This window comes from Ornithorhynchus anatinus, chromosome 17 (genome assembly GCF_004115215.2).
Source record: "Ornithorhynchus anatinus isolate Pmale09 chromosome 17, mOrnAna1.pri.v4, whole genome shotgun sequence".
Taxonomy (NCBI): domain Eukaryota; kingdom Metazoa; phylum Chordata; class Mammalia; order Monotremata; family Ornithorhynchidae; genus Ornithorhynchus; species Ornithorhynchus anatinus.
Window position 1 is genome coordinate 7400160 of NC_041744.1, and position 26999 is coordinate 7427158.

A 26999-nucleotide genomic window follows, 5' to 3' on the forward strand; every position below is an offset into this window, starting at 1 on the left:
TAAGAGATGAAAATGAAAAATTCATAATTGCTTAAAAAAGCTCTTCTTAATTCATTTAGTAACTATTACCTGTTTATTTTAATTTGCCATGTCAAGTGTGCAAAAGGGAGAACTAAGGAGAATTTCAAACCCAGAGGAAAAGGAAACAGTTTTCAGGTTATGCTTTTCCAAGGTAGCATCATTTTGCACTTAGGTTATTAATAAACATTCATACAAATATCTTTATGTCATCTCCAGAAAAAAGCAGAAGAAGCCCATAAAATTTTTGAAGGTCTTGGCCCAAAAGTTGAACTGGTAAGCAAAAACTTGTGTTTTCCTTTTAGCCTATGTTTTTCTTTTAAAAAAAAAAAACCCAAACATTATAACTGCTATTATTATTTTAAATTTTAGGACTGGCATTCTTGAAATGATATAATTTCAATTTGATGTTGTTGCTAAAAAATTTTTGGTTTAGCATTTTTGATAAAATTTAAGACTTCTTTTCGGACATTTATCCAAAGGCTGAAACACAGTCTTCAATATAGACACAGTTTTGCCTGATCAACTTTACTACAGGGATCTTTTACTTGGCCAAGAAAAGAAGCGAGGGTGGAGAGTAGTAGGGTTGGGGGAGAATAAAAGCCTTGCCTTGTTTCCCATTCCTTCTGTACTCTCTATTGTATCTTTGGAGAAAAGTTAATTAGAGCTCCTCTCACTTTCACTACTTCTGTGGAACTAAAAATGCCCAGATTTAGATAACTAGAGAAATTGATATACAAAACTTACATGAAAAATTGGAACTTGATTTAAAAATGAAACTTAGAACCACCATGCTCTAGATTGTAATTTATTATGAAACATATTAGTATCTTTTAGCTGGTAGTTTAAAGCATGCTCCTGTGTGTGCACATGACGTGCAGAATATAAAAGAACCATATTTCTAATTCCCCTTATAGCCACTGTACAACCAGCCATCGGATACCAAAGTGTACCATGAAAACATCAAGACGTAAGTATTCAGTATTTTCAGAGTTTAATGGATTGAAACCATGCTTAAATGGAATGTATTTTATAAAGAGCTATTTCTTAGCTTACCATTGTGTATTATGGTAAACTAGTAGAGGTCCATCTGAGATTCATTCACCAAGTTCTCATTTTGTAATACATGATATTTCTGCCTGGGGGTTGGGGAAACCACTTTGTGTTTCCCAGGAAAAAAAAAAGGATTTAGTGGCATAAAATGGCTGGTTATATAATCTGCTAGGAGGAAGGTGGATACTTGACATTGAAATGGCTTACTTTGAGGCTTGAATTTTTTGCCTCCTGTTTTGTTTTTTTTTCAGTGGAGCACCTGCAAGGCGCATGATGAAGTAAGATAATGAAGCTTTTTCATTTAAGACTAGTGATGACACCGTCCCCCACCAAGCCACATCTGCCATTGCAAAGTAGAAGTGCCTCGGAACATTTTGTCATTATTCAAAATCCCATTCTAGGGAAATCCCCTCCATGACTCTTGTTCACAACGGTATTTGTAGACTTTTCCACCATTTAACGTCCTGGTGCCTTGGAAGCGCTAATTTACCTCATGCGGGTCTGGAGAGTATCTTACCCTGATTCACTTCTGGAATAGGCCCTTTAGGAATACCAGGTTTTTTGGGGAGGGGCCGCGGGAGGAGTGGGAAACAAACTTTGCTTATTTATGTGAAAGCAAAGCTTTAACTTGTGGATTGAATTACAATGAAGTAAAACAAGGTTAGGGACTTTGGAATCGTTAACCTGTGAATATTGTAAAAGACACCCAGGTGATTTATTTTTGAATTAGGGTCTATATGTTCTATTATTTCCAAAAAATGTTCTAGAAAAAAATACATTTTGAGAAATGATCCAAGGGCATATCTTGTTCTTCATAATATTGATATCACTGAATAAATGGAAATGTGAATGGTTTTCTCTTGCACCCTTTTATAAAATAAATGGGTCACAACAAAGAGACTGTCCATATTTTACTGAGTTGTGCAGTGGGAAGTTAGCTTAATAACAAAGCTTCTTTGTAGTAAAATTAATCTTTTCAGTGCTATTGAAACTAATTAGAATCAAAGCAAATAAGTTATATTAGGGCTGAACCTAGTGTTAGTTATCAAAAAATAAGATGGCCAAATAGAATTGAGTTTAACTATTTGGACTGCCCACTCTCTATCCTATCCCCATTTCTTCAGTTGGGACTTCCCCTTGTTTTTTTCTTAGCTGTCTCTTTCTCCCCATCTTCCTCATACTCCCCTCCCACAGTTACTCAGTCTAGATCCTTTAGTTGCCCTGGTGATATGATTTCAACTATGTTCTGTTAGAAACAGTATGGGCTAGTGGATAGAGCATGAGCCTGAGGGTCACTTAACTTCTCTGGACCTCAATTATGGGGATTAAAATGGGGATTAAGACTGTGAGCTCCCTGAGGGACATAGACTGTGACCCACCTGATTAGCTTGTATCTACCCAAGCGCTTAGTACAGTACCTGGCACACAGTAAACACTTAAGAAATACCATAAAAAAGCTATTCATATTTGATAGCATTTTCTTCAAAGCCTCCCCTTTCATAATTAAAGCAGCTCAGTAAAACAATCTTTGAAACATTTTGTATTTACATTATTGTGAGGTTAGGTTTACATAAAACTGAGGGAATTAAAGGCAAAATTATAACTTAATGTAATGGATTATGGTACCATATGATACGTTTGTTTTGTATAGTGATTTTGTGACCCTCATGATATTTGATTCGTGTGGAAGAGAGCAAAGACATTTTCCACAAAGTCCTACCTATAGAGGAGTGTGCAGCCCCGTGAGCTGAAAAAACAGGTACTTAAAAAAGGGAGAGAGAGAGAGAGAGTGAGGTTCCGGTTATTAACGAGTTGTTTTTCTCAAAGCTCCCAATGTTCAAAAACCAGAAAAATAGACCCTAGTAGCCTTTCCTTAACTCAGATGGATTCATTCATAAAATGGGAATAATTCTTAATTTTAAGGATCACATCAGATGTTATTTGTGTCAGTAAGAAACTAAACTAGCCTTGGATTTGAAGAAAAAAGTTAATCTAACATAGTATCTGGGAAATTATACTGACTTTACACAAAGAATGGAAGATTTATTTGTCTTCAAAACTATTTACTTCCAGCGTAGATGTGTGCAAACGTTTATTAAACTGTTGGTGTCCACTGCATGTAGTCCAGTCTAGTAGGCTTTTGAAAAGGAAATAAAATCAATTAAGACACTGTCCTAGCCTACAAGGGACTGTAATTCCAGGATAGAAACAAGCATATCATAAAATGCAAACGTTTGAAGTCAGTTCTCGCAGCTGTGAGAACAGTTTTAGGCACAGGGAGAATTGAGTGTCATTTGTATAAATGGTTCCTTATTTAAAAGAATTGAAACATTTTAAATGTCAGCAAGAACTAGCTGCTTTTAGGCATCATGGCCTAGTGGATAAAGTACGGGCCTGGGAGTCAGAAGGACCCGGATTCTCATCTCTTCTCATCCACTTGTCTTCTGGGTGACCCTGAGCAAGTCACTTAACCTCACTGTGCCTGAGAAGTTTTGCCTCATCTGTAAAATGGAGTTTAAGACTGTGAACCCAATGTGGTTCGTGGACTGTGTCCCACCTGCTTAGCCTGTATCTGCTCCAGTGCTTAGTACAGTGTCTGGCACAAAGTATACCATTAAAATAAATGAATAGAGCCAGGGTCTGAGCGTGCTTGAGCATGTATAAATTTTTTACAAGGTCCCATCAGGCCCTTTCCAGTGCTCTGAAAATATGAAAATTCACCGCTGATCTCTTGATTGTGCCTTTGACTGGGGGCATCACTTTTATTTCTTTAGCTGTATACAAATAAATAATTGCACAGAATTCTATTGTGTTATTTTAACTTGTTTGCTTTGCACCTGCTTTTAATCCATAAAACTTAAGGTAGTAAATGTGCTTTATAATTACTTTTTAGGATCTGTTTAAGAACAATTTAAGAATGCTTGACTAGGGAATCTTTCAATTCAATAGCATTTATTGAGCACTTGTGTGCAGAGCAGAATCGTGTACAGATTCGAAGACTAATGGAGAAAGCTCAAGGGAGTACTTCACCACAGAACAATTTATTAATTCTAAATTAATGAGCCTCGTGATAAGCACACGGAAAAGAAAAGCATTTAAGCCCACTTTCTCCCAATATAAAATAAGTTGTCATGAAGGACAGATTTGTTTGGGAACTGTATATATCTTATGCTTTTCCCCAGTTTACACTCGTTTCCAGCCAGTTGGGTTCCCTGTCACTTCTCTTCTCCCCGGCTGCCATCTAAATCTCAGTTCAAATCCCACCTCCTTCAGCAAGCGTTCCGTAAATAATTACATTCATACCCTAAAAGGTCATATTGTCCATGACCCACTCCATTCTCTCAGCTCATCTGTATAATTAATGATTTTATTTGTACCTGTTTATACCTGACTAGTCTCTAATAGATGATAAACTTCTGGATGCAGGAGCTCTGTTCTTTAACTTGTATTTCAAGTGCCTAGTATATACAGTTTTATGCCTTCTGAAATTTTCAAAAATGCTATGGCTGGGTCCTTCTAGGTCAGTATTTTGGTCTCCTTCAGGGGCAGCGAGATTCTTGGAGGAGCCATATGGCATTTCCTCTAGGTACTCAGTCAGTGTTTGTTGATTCACAGAACAAATGAACACATTTGTAATTTTGTGTGAGCATTTTGCCATTATAAACTCTTTGTGGGAAAAGAAGATAATTTTATTTCAAACATTATTTCTTTAATGACAGCTTCATTCCATGCTAAATGCCAATTAAAAGATATGTGAGTTGATTGTAAATCTAATTCATAAAATTGTTCTCAACCGTGACATATAGTTGATTGTGTATTTTTGGAACATACTAGTTGTTATTGTCCAGGGAATGACTGTCTCTGCCTGACCTTTAGTCTAACCAGAGAAGAGGTGGGAAATTTGGGAGGGTGAGAGGTGGCGGCGGGTGAAAATTGCTCCCCGGTGTCTTAGACAAATGGTATGTTCAAAGGCCGGGGACTAGGTGGCTGTCTGTTTTCTCCCACTATGTTCAGGTGATATTTCAAGAGTCATCATTCACTTCTGGATAAGTTTCCTAGTCCTTCAGATATTGCATTCCCAATTTTTGGAGAACATTTTCTGAATTATTTTTTTTGTTTGCATTGGCCTATATTAGCTGAACAAGGTGGAAAAATGCATTATGAGTATTTGGATTGATTGTGTTTCTCTTCATGTGAAGGCAAGAGCCAGGTTCACCGTATAATAATCGTGGTATTCGTTAAGCGCTTACTATGTGTCAAGCACTGTTCTAAGCGCTGGGAAAAGTACAAAATAATTAGGTCAAATAAAGCATATCTCCTGAGCTTCTTTCCAACTTTCACATTATATATATTCTAGTTACTTGGATGCAATCACTTGTTTTGGATAATGAAGAATTTTAGACCATTCCACGAATCAAACATGCTGGCCCTATTTCAGAGGCCCCACAAAAAATTTAGAATTGTACTTTTAGGTCTCCTCATTAGTAATTGGTTCCCAGTACCCAAAATTTGTATGATGAAAAAAGTGAATTCATTATTAAATAGTTTTCTCATTTTCATGCGAACATATTTTCTCTCCTAGAAACCAGGTGATGAGGAAAAAGCTCATTTTATTTTTTAAAAGAAGGAATCATGCAAGAAAACAAAGGGTGAGATCTTGCTCCTTTTGATTTAATGTCTGTGCTAGTTGTTTAAAGACTCCTCTTTATAATTGTGTAGCCATTTTTTCACAAAAATGCCTTACCTCTTTCCCAGAAATAGCTAAGGGTTTAGAGTATGGGTCTTATTTGTATACTACTTGTCAAGGGCACTTAAAAAAAATGACTTTAAGGAATCTGGAGAGCAAATCAGCATGGAATGAATTGTAGTTCAGGAATTAATATTCAGTGGAAAACATTAGAAAACATTGTAAGCTTATTCCTACATTTTTTTTCTCTAAATTTTCTGAGCCCAGAATCCATTTCCTAGGTTGAAAATTATTACAAACCCAAGAAGTAAGAAATATTCTTGCTAAATATTTCCTTCTTTCTCTCTCTCTCTCTCTCTCTCTCTCTCTCTCTCTCTCTCTCTCTCTCTCTCTCTCTCTCTCTCTCTCTCACTTTTTGTGGCTTAACCCTCAATCTGAAATAGATTTTTGCATTTCTCTTTCAGTGCACTTTTTGTGACAAGAAATTCTTCCCAATTCTATCCATGTAGTGAAACCCATTTAGAGTAAGAGGTCTTTGGAGAGTGAGCCTGACTGGTTATAACCCATTGCCCCTCCCCTTTCTGTAGGAATTGTTTCTCTGGTCCTAATTCTGCCTTAACTAGTTTTGTTAATTGAATAGATGTGTTAAACCAGTTAAGAACATCACTTTTAGGAAATTTATCAGTGAATATTTCTCTTTCATTTGGCTTTAAGAATTTAGTTGGAGGGAGATGGTGCTCCTCTCTACTTCAAAATGAGGTGATGACTTTATTATCACTGAATTCGTAGCCTGTTGATAAAACGAAAAATCTGACCAGAGCTTCTCCTGTTATGTGAGGTTTTCCAGGGTACCAGGAGAGCCAAATTCAGTTAGTTGATGTTGTTGTTGTTCATAATTTGATTTCTCTTTTGGATATTGAACAGGAACAAAAAATCTGCCAGCGGTATGATCAGCTCATGGAAGCATGGGAGAAAAAAGTGGACAGAATAGAAAATAATCCTCGCAGGAAAGCTAAGGAGAGTAAAACAAGAGAATACTATGAGAAACAATTTCCAGAAATTAGAAAGCAAAGGGAACAACAAGAAAGATTTCAAAGGTAGTATATATTGGTTTAAGTGAAGTAGTCTTCATTAAATTATAACTAAATATTGTTACTTTTATCATTAATGTAAAGAAAATATGTCCCAACCACAATGCATACATTTGGAATCCTAAATTGGAAATCAGTGAGAGTTGTCTTTTTTAAAAATAGGACCTGTTTTTGTTTCAAAGTGTTTACCTTTCATTTTTTATTTTTACTTTCAGGTTAAATCTAAATTTAGAATGAGTGCTTTTAATTATGTTCACTAATTCTTGAAAGGGCATCCTTTTAGGAATAAGAATGAATGGGCATGAAATTACGGAGTTCAACATTTATACCTTCCACCCAACAATCGAGATGGACGGTACCATAGAAGGTACCTCAACAGTCCCTGTTAATAAGCAGCCATCCCGTTTAGAAAATACATGTTTTCTCTTGTTAGTCTGGTTGCTTTTATCTTTTCAAAAAGGAAGTATTATTTGGTAAGAAGTTAGGCATTCTTAAGTTTCTCTTCATTACCCCCTTTAAGATAGAATGATAAAACTTCATTCCATCCAACTCTTGTTTCTAAATTTAAATATAAAATTTGCCTATTTTTTCGGCTTTCTCGGCTTCTGTTAACTGAAAGGCAAACCAGAGGCTCCTCTCTGAAGCTTAGATGGCACCAGCAACTTTATAAAAGCAATTATTTCCCAGAAGAATTTGAAGAAAATCAGTATCATGTGAACTGAGATTGAACATGCAGAGTTAAAATAGTCTGATCAGCATTTAAATAGTCAGTTTCCAAGGTGACAACGGTTTACTTTGTAGGGCAGTCACTGAGTGAGACTTAAAGGTTTTCTCTATAGGTATCTAGTTTTGGGGTTGTTACCAATTACCCTCTAAGAAATTATTTAATTGAAATGAAGTCTCCAGTATTAACATGGATTTTAATTTCTCGTTGCATCTAGGGTTGGGCAGCGAGGAGCTGGTCTTTCAGCAACTATTGCTAGAAGTGAACATGAAATTTCTGAAATTATTGATGGACTCTCTGAACAGGAGGTGAGCATTTTGGAATATTTTTAAAAGGTCTGCTGTGAGGAGCGGCATAGCCTAGTGGATAGAGTTCAAGCCTGGAAGCCAGAAGGACCTGGGTTCTAATCCTGCCTCCACCACTCGTCTGCTCTGTGACCAGGCAGGTCACTTAACTTCTCTGTTGCCTCAGTTGCCTCATCTGTAAAATGGGGATTAAGACTGAGCTCTATGGGAGACAGGAATGGTGTCCACCCACTTATCTTGTGTCTGCCCCAGCACTTAGTACAGTACCTGGCACATAATTAGCACTTAACAAATGCCACAAATAATTGTCTTAATGTTTAGAGGCTTGTCAGATACTAGAGAAGCAGTGTGGCCTAGTGGAAAGGGCATGAGCTTGGGAGTTAGAGGACCTGCGTTCTCATCCCCCACTGCCACTTTTGCTGGGTCACCTGGGGCAAGGCACTTAACTTTTGTGAGCTTCAGTTTCTTCATTTGTAAAATGTGAATTAAATCCTACTCCCTTCTACTTAGATTGGAAGCTCGTTATGGGACAGGGACTGTCCAATCTGATTATTTTGTATCTACCATGGTACTTAGAAGAGTGCTTGGCAAAAAGTTAGCAAATAACAAGTACTATAATTATTCCCTGCTCATTCATAAAGCTGTTATTTCTAGGAGCATTGTGTGGTATACATAATGTGCAAATTTTACTGAATTTTTGAAAATAAATATGCAGATCCATTTGAAAATTTGTATCGTTCTATTTGTATAGAAAATATTTATATTTTCTAGATTTGTGAGTTTTTCTCCAATTGCAGTAGATAGAAATTGTGGCTATAGGAATAACCGTGAATTCTTAGTAATGAAAGTTGGTTGGATGGATGTGACTAAATTTTTCCTGAAATAAGTTTAAAGTCTTTGATATTCAAGTTATCGCTAGAACATGCCTTAAGGAGTATAGTATCATGTTCAATTTAAAATGCCCTATGCTTTTACATTTACAGTTTTCCATTCATGTGTTTCACATAGAACATCCCAGTTCTTTGGCAATGATACTGTTGAATTTTTATGGCGGTATTATTTTGAGAAAAAGTTTAAAGCTAACACTTCCCTTCATCTGTCTGAATTATTTTTACTTATTTGATAGTTCATTTCAATTTAGCATAGATAATAGAGGATCTGTTTAAGTTAGCACGGAAAATTCTAGTCAACTAACAGTTGGTGCCTTTTAGGTGAAAAGGATGTATAAGATAACACTGAAAATTGAGTACTATATGTACAGAGAAATATAATTCAAAATCCATTGTTGATATATATTTACATTGCTGTCGAATAATCCTACTGTATTTTCCATCACATTTATAATGTATTTATATCATTTTGGTTAAATTTTTGGATCCTGGGTACACATTAATACATTTTTTGTGTTTTCCTGTGGGAAATAATACTTCGTTTAGCTCTTTTTCTCTCAGCACTCTATTTTCATGGAGCCAATTAGAAGTGGAAACTGGGGTAAAACAGTATGTGAATTCTTTTATCTCAAAGGAAATTCAGTCAGTTCTGCCATAATTCCTACTTTAATTATGCATTCTGAGTAGAATGCATTCTTTTCTCTCTCCTATTAAACTTTGAGCCCTATGTGCAACAAGGGACCGTGTCCAACCTAATAAGCTCATATCTACCCCAGTGTTTAGAACAGTGCTTGAATATAGTAAGTAATAATAATAATCATGCTTTTGTAAGTGGAGGCACATTCTTCTGACAACTCACATTTGTCTGGAGGAAACCTGATATTTGTTGAGGAAGCAGCTGTGTCCATACTGTAGTATAGAACCAGACATATTAACTTGATTTCTCCCAAATGTGAGTTTTTCCAAGAATACAACTCCCTCATTAAAGAACTGACCAGTACCAGCTTTTTGTTGTACTTCATATTCACTATTTTAGCTTTGAGTGGTCATTTTTTAAGGTTAACATAACTTTTATTTGGAAATGACATTAAGAAACTTTATTTTAGTTCAGGTCAAGTGACCGTCACTGTGAAACTATTACAAATCTGTAATGATTATTGTTCTAAATGTGGCTTTTTTTCTGTGAGCAGAACAATGAAAAACAAATGCGCCAGCTCTCTGTCATTCCGCCTATGATGTTTGATGCAGAACAGAGACGGGTGAAGTTTATTAACATGAATGGTCTAATGGAGGATCCCATGAAGGTTTATAAGGACAGGCAGTTCATGAATGTCTGGACTGACCATGAGAAGGAGATTTTTAAGGAAAAGTAATGTTGTTGGTTTTTTTTTCTTAAATAATGAAAAGCAAAATTCCATCAGTACTCATGTAACGTAATATTCAAGTACGACTTATATAAAATTTTTGCCACGTCATCTACTCCTCCCTGTCCCTGAACATTTATTGAGCATCTACTGGGTGCTTTGTTCCATATAAAATATAACTGTTGCTCTACTTGGCTGCATGGGGTTGTGTAGTTTTAGAAGTGTGGAGCATGAGACTGAAAAATCAGATTTCTCACCAAAATAATCCATAGCACTGGAAACTGCTAAAATACAAGAGTAAATTATTCCCTCATTCTTTTGTATTCTACCTCTCATATGGCTGGTAGATTTTTGGGCCTCTAACATTTAGTCATATAATTTTTGTGTGCTGCAAAAATGAGTTAATATGAGTCACGTAGAAATTGCAAAATAACTAGATAATGATTCCATAAGAAATTTTCCACATTATCCTTCGATTTATTTTTATTTTAAACTATCTCATTGTACAATCAGACATCTAACCAGTTATCATCTCTCTTTTTTGGAAACAGGTTTGTCCAACACCCCAAAAATTTTGGTTTAATTGCTTCCTACTTAGAAAGAAAGGTAAGAAAAAATTCAAAATGAACTTTCATTTAAGAGAAGTTTTGTTTCTGTGATAATATTGTTCACGTTGTGAATAGGTAAATAATTAGATTAAACTGTAGATGTATTACTTGCTGAAAGCCTGTATTTCAGTAAATGTCTCAAATAATCCTTAAAATGTAAGAGACACATGATGTTCAAATGAAAACTTTTGGAATGTAGATCTTAACAATAATAAAGGTTTAAGCGATAATAAAGCAAACCTACTGGGATTAGGAAACCAAATTGATCTTCTTTGACTCCTCCATGTTCTTCTCCTTCCCCAGTTGTTTGAAAGGTTGCTGTTATTTCACACAAACTGTGTGATCAGCTAAATAGTGTTCACTCTGGAAGAAATATGAGGCTAAGCAGACTATATTTATTCTCTATAACTGGTTGTCTTATTCACCCTCTATCCCCTTCCTCTTCATTGGGCAGGGGAAATAGAAAAGTACAGTGCCAATTAGCAGTCATTCTTTCTTGGGATTCTGTGATAGCCTTAAATGAGGCCCTGTATTTGCATAAACAAAACCCAGTGCAAAACAGATGATATGCAAACTCTACTAGCAAATATAAATGGCACTGCATTATGTATGAGTTTTAAATGTGAAACTCTTTGAGGAAATTTGTAGTTGAAATGCCATGGTCTGTTTTTCCACCTTGCAATAAGGGGTTACAAGTAGGGCTTAAAGATTCGAAGTATTTGCAGAGATAAGGAAACAGTCAAAATATAAACAGTGGTGAGAGATAATGATCTTATGGGTCACTTCATGTTTCCTGTTGTTTTTCTAGTTTAGATTAGAGTTTTCAGAGAAGTAGAACTATAAGATGTTGTGAATAGATTGGAAAAGGCTAGACGTGATATCTTGGTTTGTAAACTCTGCTGTTGGCCCAGTGCCAAGAGCACTGCTCTGGGACTTGGGATTTTTGGGTTCTAGTCCTGATTCTCTCTTATGACAGAGGTCAGTCAATCAACAGTGATATTTATCTAGCACTGTACAGAGTCCTTGGGGGAGTACAGAAGCAGCATGGAGTGGGGGAAGAGCATGGGCCTGAGAGTCAGAGGACCTGGGTTCTAATCCTGGCTCCCACCGCATATTTGCTGTATGACCTTGGGCAAATTACTTAACTTGTCTTTGCCTCAGTTTTGTCATTTGTAAAATGGAGACTAAATTCTATTCCCTCCTAGATAGTGAGCTCTATTTGAAACAGGAAGTATACCTACCCTGATTATTGTTTATCTACCTCAGTGCTTCCTAGAGGCCTTTTTAAAAATGATATATGTTAACCACTTATTACAATTGAGGCACTATATTAAGCCCTGGGGTAGGTACAGGCTTATCAGGGTAGCCATAGTCTGTCCCCCTCATGGGTTTTAATCCCCATTTTACAGGTGAGGTAACTGAAGCACAGACAAATGAAGTGACTTGCCCAAGGTCTCAGAACAGTTGCAATTAGAACCCAGGTCCTTTGACTCCCAGGCTTGAGCTCTTTTCACTAGGCTGCGCTGCTTCCCTGTTCCCCTGCCTCCTTGAATGAAAAGCTTTTGGATGTTAAATCTGACCCAAATACTTTCCCAAGTGAACATGACAGACAGGGAAGAGAGAATGCAAGTGGGGCTGCACATGTCAGTAGGATTATGCTCCATTCCCTGCTGGTTCTCTGTCTTCCAATCTAAGAAGTCATCTGACTTTCCTTAGTTGAGCTGCTGTGTTCCTGGGATCTAAGTGAGAGTAAAGCAGTAACCAGAGTCTACAAAAACCTTTTCTGGAAATGTTGTCTGAATTGGTTATCTAGTGCCAGTATTCTTAGTTGTGTATGATGCAGTAACCTTCTTTTGACTCCCAAGGACTGAGTGATTTGGTCTGTCTTACAGAATGTTCCAGACTGTGTCTTGTATTACTATTTGACCAAGAAAAATGAGAACTATAAAGCCCTTGTAAGAAGGAATTATGGAAAACGGAGAGGAAGAAACCAGGTATGGTCCCTCCATTGTTCAAAGGGATTTTTAATTGGTGGATATGTAAAGATGAAAAATGCTACCTGAATGATTTTTACGCAGCACTGAGGAAAACTCAAGCATTGGGTGTAGTATGTCATTTGTTCTTTAGCGTTTTTAAAAATTAAATTATTAAGAGCTTTTAGATTTGTATTTTTTTGGAAATGAGCTCCACTCGATCAATTTTGAAAGTGGGTAGACTCTGGTGGACAGGTACATTTGGCCATAGTTCCTGTTAGGAATGCAATTTTAATTGGTAGCACATGGGTTGATAAAGTAAAGAGTTTGAAACCATTACCTGCCTGTCCTTTAGCGTTCTATCTATATTGTAGTCCTGCAGGCTAGTGCATCTCAGTACCTTGTCTAGATAATCAATAGTGACCCCTTCTAGTTCCCTACTTGTTAAGCTTTGCAGATAAATTTTTGTTATTCCCATCTGCTTAGTGGGTGGATGAAGTGAAGTGGAGTGAAGTTAATGAAAGATGTAAGTACCTGAAAATTAGTTATCTTGAGTAAAGTGGAGAATTAATGGATAAATGGAATAAAAACTTTGCTCGTAGCTCCAAATAGCTAATTTTTGTTTTTCCTTTTTTTGTTGAGAGTTCCAGTTTCTCATTTCTGAGGATTTGGTTTTTAACATATTTTCCTATGTTGTTTTAAAATGTGTTTTAGCATGGCAAATCACTTTTTCTAAGGGTCCAGTGATTATGGTAGTTGTGGTAAACCCAAAGGACATTCAATTGAACATATGGCATTTTAGTGGAAAACGTGATTTCATCAAGATGTCAATATTTGTCTGGGCAGATAGTAATAGCGATAGCAATCTGTTGATCTGGCTCAACGGAAAGCTGAAACGTAGTAGCAAGAAATGAAAGAAGCTGTCCTCTCCTGCAAAGGCCTGGGAGCCAATAAGAAAGAATGCCCTCAGAACCTATAGATATGTTTGCCGGAGGAAGTCATATGATATTGGGAAAGTTGGTAGGGGGTTGGCAGCGTTAATGTGGAAGGGGAAACGGACAGTTTTACTTAAGGTAAAAGAGACCATCTGCTTGCTAACTGAGGAAAATTGCTTCTAGGAAAGCTCAAAAGATAAGTAGCTGGTTGACTAGCCAAGGGAGCAATAACAAAATCATCAAAGTTAGAAAGTAATCAGACAAACGGGAGATTGTTTAACTGATAGCAAAAGCATGTAAGTAACCAGATAGACGTTTGTAAACCAAGAAAAAGAAAAGTTAATATGTACCCAGTTTTATTGCATGGGGGAATGCATATACTGCATGCCTGTAGCTGTTTATTCTATCACTCTGTTGCCTTGTATCTAGGCACTTAATATCAAAAGACCATTTTCTAAATCTCATTTTGGCAGAACATAGTTTATGCAGATGAGAGTGGTAATTATATTGCTTTATAGTAGGTCACCGAGAAATACCTGTCTAGGTCCTGGTGTTCTTACCCTTTGTTCATTCTATAGTTGTACTTTCCTCCCCAGAGACTGACTCTACTGATGCATTATCCTGATGACACCAGACTCTCAAATCCTGGTCTTCCCAGATCCCTTGTCACCTTCCTTTCTGCTCTTCCCCTTTGTCTCTGGAAGCTGTTTGTAATCCAGATAAAGATCACTTCTACTATTTAGCATGGTGGCCTAATGCACTGAGCAAAGTCCTGGCAGTCAGAGGACCTTGGTTCTAATCCCAGTCCTGCCAATTGCCTGCTGTGTGACCCTGGGCAAGTCACTTAACTTCTCGGGCCTCAGTTTCTTCATCTGGAAACTGGGGTTTTAATGCCTCTTCTCCCTCTTAGTTGGACTACAAGCCTCATGAGGAACAGGGTCTTCAGTGTTCTCATTATCTTTGTCTCTACCCCAGCACTTAGTACAGGACTTGGCATATAGTAAGTGCTTAACCCCTATCACAATTAGTAATATAATTAATATGCATCATTAATATTTTTGCCACATTACTCCTATGTTTATAGTGGAATAAAGCCGAAAATATCCAATATCGTGGTATTAGGGTTGGAATTACTGTTCAGAGGAGACTTTGGAAGGTCTTCAACATGTTTTTCCACTGACCATTAATAAACTTTGGCATTGAAAATAGACAGGCTCATTAATTAAGAAGAAGAAACTGAACTCAGCAATCATTGGAGAGATCGAACTGTTAGAGTTACATCAGAACTGAGGCTGTGGCAAAGTCAATTATACTGTAATGGAAAGTACAAAACACAAGTACTCGAATAATGCTCCTCCGTATCCTTGAGGAATTGATCAGGGGTAGTACTACTGGAAATCATTACCTATCATTAAATCTGGATAAGGGATGACTTCTCACTTGTCTGAGAGAGGAATTTTGAGTCCTCTTTGCAGTAGATTCTAGAATATAAAAACACGTCAATAAATAGAGGAATTATAGGTCTCCATAAGAATTGGCCATTTATTTTGTGACTTTTTTTAAGAAAGTTTAAATGTCTGCTTGTTTCCATAGATTTGAATCTTTTCAAAAATAATTCTGATCAAGAATTGGGTCAGTGCAAACCTACCTGCACACCAGCCTTCTGCATTCCTTGTTCGTTCTGCTCCTGACCTGTAAATCTGGATATTCAGGGGCATTTCTCTTTGACACTTTTGTACCTTACCAGGTTGTTTCCATGAATTATCAATTGGGAACAGTGGCTTTTTCCCTTTTATGGGCTCCAGGTATATTAAGCGGCTTTACTACTCTGCAATAGTACTCTCCAAGGCTATTTTCCCTGGACCCTGTATTTACCTAGGTACCTGATGCCTATGCAGAAATTCCAAAGGTTGGGGAGAAGGCAGGACGCCGGGTGTGATGGTGAGGATTTGGAGGTAGAAATGAGGAAGGCAGTAGGAACACACAAAACCCTCGCATCATGGAAAAAGGGGAATAACTGGCACCTATTCCACCTTAAATGACACCCTTTCGTCAGCAGTTGCTGATGCCTGAGCTTTGCATTGATCTCTAACAAAGCCAAGAATGTAGCCTGTCATTTTCTCCACCATGTAGGGAAAATTTGTTATTCTGTGGAGAAATCACTTCCAAATTGACTGGTATTAATGGTGTTAATTTGTGTTTCAAGAATTATGGTTCCAGTATCAGCAGTGCTGTTTTTGAGGCTGGCTGGGAATAGGTTGCTTCTGATGCTTTTAAGGATGACATTGGGACTGTTGATTCGCAGTTGACAATACCTTCCACCAGATGCATTTAGATTTTAGAGGTCATGACTTGGAATAAATTATTATCTGACAAGGAGCGCAAAACCTCAAATATTGGAATGATTTAAACAAGTTGCATGTTTTTCATAATGAACTATTTTGAGGCTTTTGCATCTACAAATTTAGTTTTCTCTATCTGCTTTTAAATAGTTATGGCTATTTGTACTGATTGTATTAATAGGAATGTTACAAAGTAATAAGGTCCTTAATCTTCTGCAATTATTTGGATTACAATCATTCTTGAATTTGCAATCTAGTATGATAGTTTCCCAGAGATCAATTTGGTCTTCCTTCCTTGAAGGCTTTTGTCAGGGATGGAGAGAACACTTTTGTTGAGCTCTTCATACTTTGTAAGTTCAGTGAACATAATATATTCACATAAAAAGAAATCTAACACATTGTTAGTAATATCGAAAAATGCAGTACTTGGTTTAGTTTTGAATTTAGCGGCATAGGAAGTTTTTTTATTTTATTTATTTTGCTTGGGAAAGGAAATTGCATGTTGATTCATTCCAGATATCATTATTAGTGTCCATGATTACTGAACATTAGTTATAGCTATTTCACTGGCTGGTTTGGAGCCTTTTTAAAATATTAGTGGGATCAGATTTTTTTGGATATGTGAAATTAGCCCACAGCTGGAAGAAAAATGCCACAGTGCAGTATTGTTAATAGTAGTAATTAGCCACCTTTTTCAGTGGCTTCAAGTGCGGAGTAGGTGCTTAATTAGTGGCCTAATCAGGTACTTCCTTCTACAGTTTACTATTCTTGCCCACTGGTTGGATCCCTTTTGAGACCAAAGGGAGTTAATTTGCACTAAAATTTTCCTGGTGTTATTTTTTTTTAACAAAAGAATGATAAATTTAGTATTACTCCTACACAGCTTTTCTTCACTGCCTTTTGTCAGTCAAACTCAAATGAAAACCATATGCTCATTAACTGCTCAATCTGGAAACCAGTCTGCAACAGGGAGGAAGGTGACAAGTGGTAGTACCCCCATTTTGCAGATGCAGAGATTGATCCCTAGAGGATACTTTCCCAAGTCATATTTTAGTTGCAACATGCAGGTTTGCAGAAGGACATAGAGCGGTTTATCAGCTGTTGCCGAGGGAAAGATGGAAAGGAAGAGTTCTCCCTCCTCCCTTGTATTACGAGACACAATTCATTTCGCTTAAATAAAGGAAGGTGGGTGTGCCCCAGTGGAAGGAACATGGGACTGTGAGTCAGGAGACCTGGAATCTAGTCTCGGCTCTGTCACTTGCCTTCTTATGTGGCCATGGACAAGTCACTGCTCTGTGCTTCAGTTTCCTTATCTGTAAAATGGGGATAAAATCCCTGTTCTCCATCTCTTAGTCTGTAAACCTTAGGGTAGGATTATGTCTAATCTAATTATCTTGTATTTACTCCAGTCCTTAGCATGGTGCTTGGCACATGGTGAGCATTTGGTTAAAAAAAAATAAAGCAAAAAACCATCATTATTACTATGTGGAATGAAAAATGTAATCGGGGCACACAAAAGGAAACTTCCCTAAGTGGGTTTGATCAGAACCAGAGATGGCTTCTTGGCTGTCTTTTGAAAGGTAAAGTTAACTGTTGCAGGATTAGAGAAAAATGGTAAAGATAAATGTTGGAAAGAAGTGGTCCAGGTTGCCACTAGTATGCCATCCGGGCCATTCCCTTATTAGAATATTTAACCAGTCTCTTCTGTCCAAGTCACCCACTTTCTTCATACTGGGCCTTTGGGGTCACTTCCAGACTCCACTTAGTCCAATCCAATCTGGTCTCTTTGGGCCAGCCAGATAAGGAGAACCTAAGCTCTGAGTAAGAGGCATGGGACGTGATAAGAGGCATAGGACATGGAATGGGGTTGATGGGATTGGATGAGGGCTAGAATAATTTTGACAGAGTTTCTCAAGAGTCCGAACCAAATTACCAACCGCAAACCACCCCCACATACACACACTACTCTCTGCTGCTTTCGATGGATCACTAAAAAATGTGAAAGTCATTAATTTTTATTCATTGATACTGTTAGTAAAAATTATTCTCAGCAGTTGGCAACCCTGAAAGGCGGTGAGATAGCTATTGTAGAAGCATGGTGAAATAAGACTAGTCAATAAAAATAGTTGGTAAGGGCAGTTAGCACTATAGAAAAATCAATCATAACATTACTTTTGAAATCTGATTACAATATTAATTGAATTTAAAGTGTGCATGTTGTTCGCTCTCCAGAATTCACAGTGGGGAACATGGTCCAGGCAGCTGACAGACAGCTGACTCAGCTGGGTCAGCCAATTGAGTTCATTTTAGTGGAGATTACCTTGATTAACCCCAAGGATATTTAGAAGCTCACATGTGAGTTGGGTGGGCTCTTCCATGGCAGGATGACACAGTTTCCTGGAATAAATGCAGTTCTTGATCCAGTTTACTAATGTACTGTGTGACTGGGTACTATATTGTATATAAAGTTGGGTTTTCTTTTAAAAACATTTTACCTTACAACCTGGTCTGCTCTGTGAGTAGTAGAATTTTTATTCAACCAATGAATGTGCAGGTGTTTTTAACTGAGACTTCAACTGAGTTTTGATTTTTACCTTATTGTCCTTATTCTCGCCCTTCTAAGTCTGTTGAAATCAGGTTTCAAGAAAGTAGACGAGATGGGAAAGATATAAGTGTTTTTGCCTTGTTTGTGTGCATTTAAAATTGAATGCATACACATCCAACAATCACAGAAGCCCCGGGCTTAGTTTAACTTCTCTTTGAATATTCTGATTTAACAAAAGCAAATCATGCCACTGCTTGTTTACATTTTATTGTAGGGAAGCTGCAAATACCTGGTCAAAACCATACTGAGAACTCAATATTGAAGAAAGATATTTTATTTTAATTTATAATTATAAAGAGGTATGGGGGCTTGAAAAGGAAATCATTCTTCAGTAAGCTGTGAATAAAGCAATAATTCTATTTTAACTGTATTAAATTACTGACTTCTTCCAATAACCTTTCCCTCCCCAGCAAGGGGGAATGGAAAAATGGTGGCTAAATGCCCATTTACATGTGTATTTTATTTGGGTGTCATCTCTTAATGGGAAACAAAAACAAGAGATGTAAATGTATATTTATTTGCCTAGTGAGTCTACCCACCTGGAGCAGGGATATGCAGCAGCCAACTGAAGGAGCCATGCCTAAAATTCAGAGTTTGAGTTGTTGACTCCTAATTCTTTTAATTCCTTGAGGGCTTGGGCTGGATTGGCCCTGAAAAGTGACTTGGACAGAGCTCTGGAATCTGGTGCCACCCAGATATACTCAAAATTTTGATTGGACAGGAAAACCTGTATTATGGACAGCTTTGAATTGTTTGGAGTTCCTCATTTGTTGTTGCGATATTCTCAGAGCTAGAGATTTTACATAGAGTGCTTAGGAGGTCAGGTTCCTGTGAGCTAAATAGATTCACTGCCTTAGGAATAGGCCTGTTGCCAAAGGCCAAGAATGTAAACCACCCTGCTTCAAGCTCTCAACAAGTCCTCAATAAACTATGTACTCTGCCTCCAGCCCCAGCCTTTTTCAGTCTATCTTATACTACACTGTCCCTGCCCTGATTATCTTCTGAAAACATTGAACAGGATACATCAGTCCATTCTTCAGAAGCATCCAATGGCTGCCCATTTCCCCGTGAACTCCTTTTGGACACGGAGCGTGTCGACCAGCTCTATTGTATTGTTCTGTCCCAAGCATTTGGTACAATAAGCACCATTGATTGATTGATCGAACCAGAAGGTCCTGATCATAGAATGATAATGTAATTCACTTGGTTCTTCTGTAATTTTCACTGCGTGTTTTGGTTAGAACTGTGTTTAATAAATTGGTAAACTGTTTTCCTGACCATACGCTCCTTTATGTATGGGTAGAATGTGATATAAATGTGGGGAGAAATGGTTTGGCACAGTAGTTATTTGTCAAGATGTATTTACCATAATGCAGGTTTTTCTTCATGCTGGATTAATCAAGAGCATGAGTCCTGCATTTTGGGGAAAATTTTTGCACCTCTTTTTATGGTGGAACAATGTCAAGCATTTATAGCCATTGCCCAGATGTGCCCCCAAAATACAGGTTTTCTTTAGTAAAACTTTGCCTGTTTCCTAATTGGAAGACTCTCAGTCCAAGTTGTTTTCATTAGTATAAAATATTAGTAATGTTGATTAACATTGTCCCCTTTCAAGATTTGACATGTGTCTTTTTAATGTTGTGTTAAAAAAACTTGTTCATTTTTGTATTTTCTCTCAGTATTTTATATTTTACCTTGATTAATTTTAATTTTAAAATATTGAAATAAATATTAAATATTAAAATATTAAAAATCCTTGTATTTTAAATGGACTGAGACTTTTTGACTGAAGCCAGATTTGACATGCTTTCTTTAATTAAAAGTAAAATAGAGGCTGCTCTGGGTAGTGGAGAAAATCCTTGCATGGATTTCTTCAGACTACAAGTAATTATCAGAATATTCAAATGGACACTAATTCACCAAATCATTAAAATGTGTAAGCTTTTTACTAATTAAATTGTATATGTAATAACTGCATTTAAAATTGCGCAGCAGATCTTTTAGCAAAGTAACACTGCCTCTTAGCAACACAACAGGAAACAATTATATTTGGCATTTACATGGTTAACATTTCAACAAACATTCTTAGGGTGGTGATTGTTTTCCAAAGTAACCATCAAAACCATCTTCACATTTTAATGTTCTACCGGCCCTCAAAGTAGATTTTGTAAATATTTGGGTTAGATTTCTTTAGGGTCTGACCTTTAAATCCCCTTCCTTCCTTAAAATTTTTATATGCATTCATTTTGTTACATTAATAATGGTGTTCAGAGTTTCTTATGACCTAGTAAATTTTACTAAAAGTTAATAATAGTGATTTTTGCAAAGCAGTGGCAATGCCACTGTACCTCTTCCAGTTGCTTACTGTAGTGCTTGGCTCACAGTATTGAAAAAATGCCACTCAATAATTGACCCTTAGCCTACGATGCTTGAAGTTAAAATTAACAAAGCTTAAAATGGTTCTGCACCATCTTGCAGCTTCACCAGTTAAGGTTTAACTTTACAATGCTAGTTTCCTTTACTGTGCTAACTCTGGATGTACAGAAAGTGAGGAATGCACAGGAGCGACACAAATGGGGAAACAATTTTAAAAGTTACAGTTGGGAGGAGGCAAGTTTAGGAGAAAAGCGTTTTGAAAAATATAACAGAAGCTTGGGAATAGAAGAGGGGAGAAAGTGGAGTTAGCTGGTCACCCTGCAGAATCAGGACAGGCCAGAACACCCATTTTATTTGTGATTTATCCTGATGCCTCTCTGACTCAATATAAACACATTAATGTAACTATGCTACTTATCTCTCACTGACTGTAATTCTGGGTAATTTTGCTAAGAACAGGCTATCCTCCTTGGTTCAGGAGCCAGACCCCTACTTATAACATTTTTAGGAGAAAATTGGTTCTGATTATGTTCTAATTAAACACACTTTTCAGGAACTAATTGTGTCATGTCTGAGGCCTGTCTCTAATTCATTAATCCTTCTTTAGTTCCTTTTTTTAATTGAAAGCTTCTTTCATCATTATAAATACCCTGAGAGTGCCTCCATTTTGTATTACCTGCTGATTGTGGAATTCAGAAAGTTGAAACATTTTAAACAAAATTGAAATAATAGAGGTCTTAACTGTGTGTATAGTACTTTGGGGAAGACCATTGCCCCTTGAAAGTGGGGTGCCATTGAAGACCCACACCCACTCCTTTTGGGGCCATCTCCATAGGCAGCAAAGCCATTAATAGAGGCTGGGCTTCCCTTCTAGACTGTAAACTCTTTGTGGGGCAGGATTGTGTCCACCAATTCTGTTCTGTTGTACTCTCCCAAGCATTTAGGGCAGTGTTCTGCACACAGTAAGTGCTCAATAAATACAACAAATTGACTGCTTCCTTCTGCTTTCTAGGTTGTTTGTTGTGACTCTATGGAGCGTTCCTAACTGGGGGGAAAAAAAGAAGGAAGCTGCTTTGCTAGCTCAAATCATCTGTTTTTGTTCCTGGATAAACTTTTTTTTTTTAAAACTTGGGATACTTATATCATGGAGGGGAACCCTTTTCCACAAATTCTGGTATAAGTGAAATCTACTGTACTTCATTTAAACATTTATCTGTGTATAATCTGTATTATTACATAAGTAATGGATATAAACTGTATATGATAGTTTAAACAAAGTACAGTAGATATGTATTTATATAATTTGGTGTATTCAAATATGAAAATCATTAATATACATATTGGAACAAAGCCCTAAATTATCCTGTACATTGGGTGTTGTCAACTAATTTTTTACTTTTTGCCTTCATTTCTTATTTTAGCAACAAATTGCACGCCCCTCGCAGGAAGAAAAAGTAGATGAAAAAGTAGAAGATGATAAAACAGAAAAAACAGAAAAGAAAGAAGAGGAAAAGAAAGACGAAGAAGAAAAGGACGAGAAAGAGGAATCAAAGTGAGTTATATTCATGAGAGTGTTTTTAATCTCAATTTTTAAGAAAGGAATGCTGATCTTTTAATTGGATGAAATGCTATCTTAAAAAGAAGCAATAAGCTTTGATAAGCAAGCTGTTGATTAAACCATCATTTTTATTGATTTGGTACTAATCATTTTAGGGTAAATTTGCATTTGCCTCTGCGCAAGGTTAGTTTCACTTCTCAAGGGTATCAGTTTTCATTCTATTTCTCTGTGAAGGGGAGAGTTTTAAAATGGTAGGAGCATGCGCACTCAATATTCTGGAACTTATATCTCTTTTTATGGTATTTGTTAAGCACTTACTATATGCTAGGCACTGTGCCAAGTGCTGGACTAGATACAAGAAAATCAGGTTGAACACAGTCCCTGTCCTACATAGGACTCAGTCTCAACCCCTATTTTAAAAATGAGGTAACTGAGGCACAGAGAAGTTGTGACTTGTCCAAGGTCACACACAAACAACAGGTGGAATTGGGATTAGGACCTTTGACTTCCAGGCCAGTGCTCCTTCCAATAGACCATACTGCTTCTCAATATCTTATATAGTCTAAGTCCATCTAGGTCCACTAGGGCCATTAATCATCACAATATTGGGGTGTGGCCTTTTTCATTTATTCAGTCGTATTTATTGAACACTTACTGTGTGCAGAGCACTTTACTAAGTGCTTGGAAAGTACAATTCGGCTACAGATAGAGACAATCCCTACTCAACAACGGGCTCACAGTCTAGAGATACCCTTTTGGGAATATTTTGTCACCTAGAAAAAATGCAGCCGAACCTGGAAGTGGAAGATTTCCAGTGTAGTTATAATTCTGAATAAAATGTGATCAGTATGAAGCCATCTTCTTAAATTTCATTGATCTTGGGAATAGTGGTTGTTTAGTGTCATCAGCCATTTTAAATATCCTGTTTAGAAATGTCTGAACAAATCAGTTCAGAAAACGGCTGAGTTTTAAAATAATCATTCTACTATTTAGGTTTTAATTTGTTAATTGAGTTAGATTTCTAATCTGTTTCAAATTGCCCACCAGGAACATTTGTCTCATCCACCCTTTGCCACAGTAGGGGTTTGGAAACAGGTAGAAGCAGACAAGCACTCGTTGGGCCTCTGCTCCTGGTGCTAGGTTCTGACCAAAGAACCACCTAAGGCATCTTGTATGATTGACAGGCTCAATAAGAATCCTGAAAATGTCTGACATTGGTCATGATGAGAAGCAGCGTGGCTCAGTGGAAAGAGCACGGGCTGGGGAATCAGAGGTCGTGAGTTCTAATCTCGACTGCCACGTGTCAGCTGTGTGACTTTGGGCAAGTCACTTAACTTCTCTGTGCCTGTTACCTCATCTGGAAAAGGGAGATTAACACTGTGAGCCCTGCATGGGACAACCTGATTAGCTTGTATCTCCCCAGTGCTTAGAACAGTGCTTGGCACATAGTAAGTGCTTAACAAATACCAAATTATTATTATTAAGCCCACCTTGGCATTTACCTGCCTACTGCCCTGTTGGTTTGTGATGCCATGGTGTGGGCTGGGCACTATGCAGCAGTTACTTTGGCAGCTAATGGGTCTTACGTGTCAAATAATTGCATGCACTTCGCAATATCCTGCACTTCTGCCTGCTTATTCACTTATTTCACCCGCTGCCCCAGCAGGAATCAGATTGTTTGGGACAAGAGAGTGTGAGTGGTGCAATTATTTCTTGAAATCTTCATGATTTCGAACAAGGCCCACCCATACTTTTCGACGGATGATTCCGACCTTCCCTCTAAACAGACAAGGGAAAGAGGTGCCTCTCTTGAACTGTAGTGGTTGGAGAGCTGTGTGGATGGAGGTCCAGCTTCTGATTGCCCCATTCCAATGGGTTGGTCTTCTTGGAAGACCTTATGGCAGAGAAGCTTTGGGCTGCAAGACAGTAGCTCCAGCTTCTTCCCAGCCCCCTCCAGTCGTCGTCGTTTTACAATTTTGCTCGTCCGTTTATCTTGGCCTAACGCACCATCTCTTTCTCTGCAGAGAAAATGCCAAAGAAAAAGACAAGGCAGAAGTGGCAGCAGAGGAAACTGAGGAGAGGGAGCAGGCCACCCCCCGGGGCCGAAAGACCGCCAACAGTCAGGGGCGCCGGAAGGGCCGGATAACCAGGTCAATGACGAACGAAGCCGCGGCAGCCAGTGCTGCTGCAGCTGCTGCTACCGAAGAGCCGCCTCCTCCGTTGCCACCTCCACCAGAGCCTTGTGAGTAGCCTAGTATTTGAAGATTATAAAACCTGAATAGTGTCTATAAACTTATCCTTTTTTTTTTGGAACCTCATTCGTTCAATCGTATTTACCGAGCGCTTACTGTGTGCAGAGCAGTTGTACTAAGCGCTTGGGAAAATACAAACAATCCCTGCCCACAGCCTCATGCCAAACCCTCATGTTCTGTCTACACTGACCCCCCAAAACTTTTTCTTGCACAGTCAAAAAAAAATTAACTCATAGGGAAAACATTCTCTAAGCCTAGAATCTCCACTGTGTCTTTAGTGATCCTGGAAAAAGAACTAAACCTTCTTAATCTTAGATGGTTAGGACTGGAAAACAGTCTTTCTTATACTAGTAGTTACTGTGCCATGTATTTAACTTTCACTTGGCCTGTTTAAAGTATCCCCAATTTAATAAAGCTAGCCAGTGGTCTCTGTGATTGTTCAAGGGCCTGTTGACTATTCCGTAGACAAAGCAGAGAATAATCAATCAATAGCTATTATTGAGTGCATGCTGTGTATGCAACACTCTAGTAATTGCTCAGGAGAGAATAACAGAGGTAAAAGATTCTCGTCCCTGCCCTCAAACATTGTATAATCAAACGGAAAAGGTAAACATACAATTATTTGACAGATGGAAAAAAAAAAGACTGGAAATATGGATAAGTGAAAATAGAAACTCCTATTATTTTAAAACTTCACACAATTTGAGAAATACTTTTCAAACTCTTCAAATGGAGAGTTCTTTGGAATCTTTTCAATATAGCAATAATAAAATTCAATCTTCGTTTGAGTCTTAGAAGGCCAGACACAGGGCACTTTGGGTTAAAGGATTTTTGTTGCTTTGCTGGAGAGCTATTATTTATTCAGCCTTTTATATTTATCTCCTTCAGTCTATGACCGACTCTATTAAGAGATGTTTCAGTTCACTGTTGTTCACGTTCTGCCTGCCCTGTGGTTAGAAAGTGGCCTAATGTCAGAAAAGAAAATTAAATGCTCATGTGGCATTACTTATTGCTGGAAACTAAAAAATAACTTTCCCAAGAACAGTATGTTTGCCAAGACATCTTTTTGTGAAGTTCTACAATTTCTTTAAAATAGTCATCATTTAAAAAAAAATTATTTTAAATTGATGGTGCTGCATTCATTTTCGTCTTCTGAATTCAGATTAAGATTTGCTAGAGTTTGTAGTTTGTATTGAAAGCATTGCTTGGTACGACATTTGCGTGTACTTTGTTTTTCTTCGTATGGGACATGGGCTGCTGTTGAAAGTTACAGCTTGAATGATGGGAGAGAGCGATATACCAAATAGGTCTGACATAAGTGTGTGCAAACAGTCTTGTTATTCCAAGAGCTCAATAAAGAAAGTAAGCTTATTTAGATGAATGATTTAAAAAAAAATCTTGAAGGTATTTCAGGGGTTTAAAATGTGCTAGATTTTCCATAGTTCATTTGGAGCTTCTTTATTTCTTTAAAATAGTCTGTCTAAAGTAATTTTGGTGAATCAAATCCTTATTCTTTATCCATGTTAACTTTTGTGGAGCATAAAAGTTGAATAATTGGTTGGAAATGAGCATGAAAGTGATTGCACTTTGCAGTTGGAAGAGTATAATGTTTTGGCAGTGGTTGAGCAACTCTGATGAACTGTTGTAAGCTAAAGAATGTTAAGCGGTCCCTGAATCTTTCCTTGTTCTAGCTTAGGTCATTTGCTTTAAAACCAGAGTTCAACCTATTTGCCAGTTTACCTCTGGCAGCTAGAAATCGTGTCCTGGCACCTAAGAGTGCACCAGATTGTTGAATCATCATTTATGACATCCATCTCTGGCCACCCATAGATGTGTGGCTTGAAGCTGTACTTGGAACTAGGCACCCTGTGTATGTGTCAAGCCATTCCTGGATGGTGGAACAATGGGAAATTGTATAGAGAAGAACGTCACAACACACTGGAAGCTTTGTGTAGCTTGGAGTTTAGTGTTCAGGGACTCCCTTCCCTGTTAAAGGACCCCGTTTCTCTCAGATGGAGTTTCCGGATACCTGGAGTATTGGCATCTCTTTGGGCAAGCATCTCACAGCACTCCTGGCCTCCTGTGGTCTGTCTGTCGAGGGCTCCACCTAGTACTTAGAGAAGCAACTTGGCTCAGTGGAAAGTGCCTGGGCTTGGGAGTCAGAGGTAATGGGTTCAAATTCCCGCTCAGCCACTTGTCAGCTGTGTGACTTTGGGCA

General features: G+C 37.7%; 1 protein-coding gene across 15 annotated transcripts in view; it reads left to right on the top strand.

The window, feature by feature from the left end:
* The window catches only part of NCOR1 (nuclear receptor corepressor 1), a 119615-nt gene that overhangs the window by 47820 nt on the left and 44796 nt on the right, over positions 1–26999 (top strand). For 8 of the 15 annotated variants that reach the window (XM_029081869.2, XM_029081876.2, XM_007672533.3 and 5 more), the window contains 11 exons: positions 238–294; positions 936–988; positions 1323–1349; positions 5654–5720; positions 6683–6855; positions 7791–7881; positions 9959–10137; positions 10684–10738; positions 12633–12734; positions 22393–22523; positions 24554–24771. In XM_029081869.2, coding sequence (XP_028937702.1) covers positions 238–294; positions 936–988; positions 1323–1349; positions 5654–5720; positions 6683–6855; positions 7791–7881; positions 9959–10137; positions 10684–10738; positions 12633–12734; positions 22393–22523; positions 24554–24771 — 1153 coding nt within the window. Of the gene's footprint in view, positions 1–237; positions 295–935; positions 989–1322; positions 1350–2464; positions 2831–5653; positions 5721–6682; positions 6856–7790; positions 7882–9958; positions 10138–10683; positions 10739–12632; positions 12735–22392; positions 22524–24553; positions 24772–26999 lie in introns of those variants that run through there. The other 7 variants (XM_029081873.2, XM_029081877.2, XM_007672537.3 and 4 more) reach the window with 2 other exon arrangements.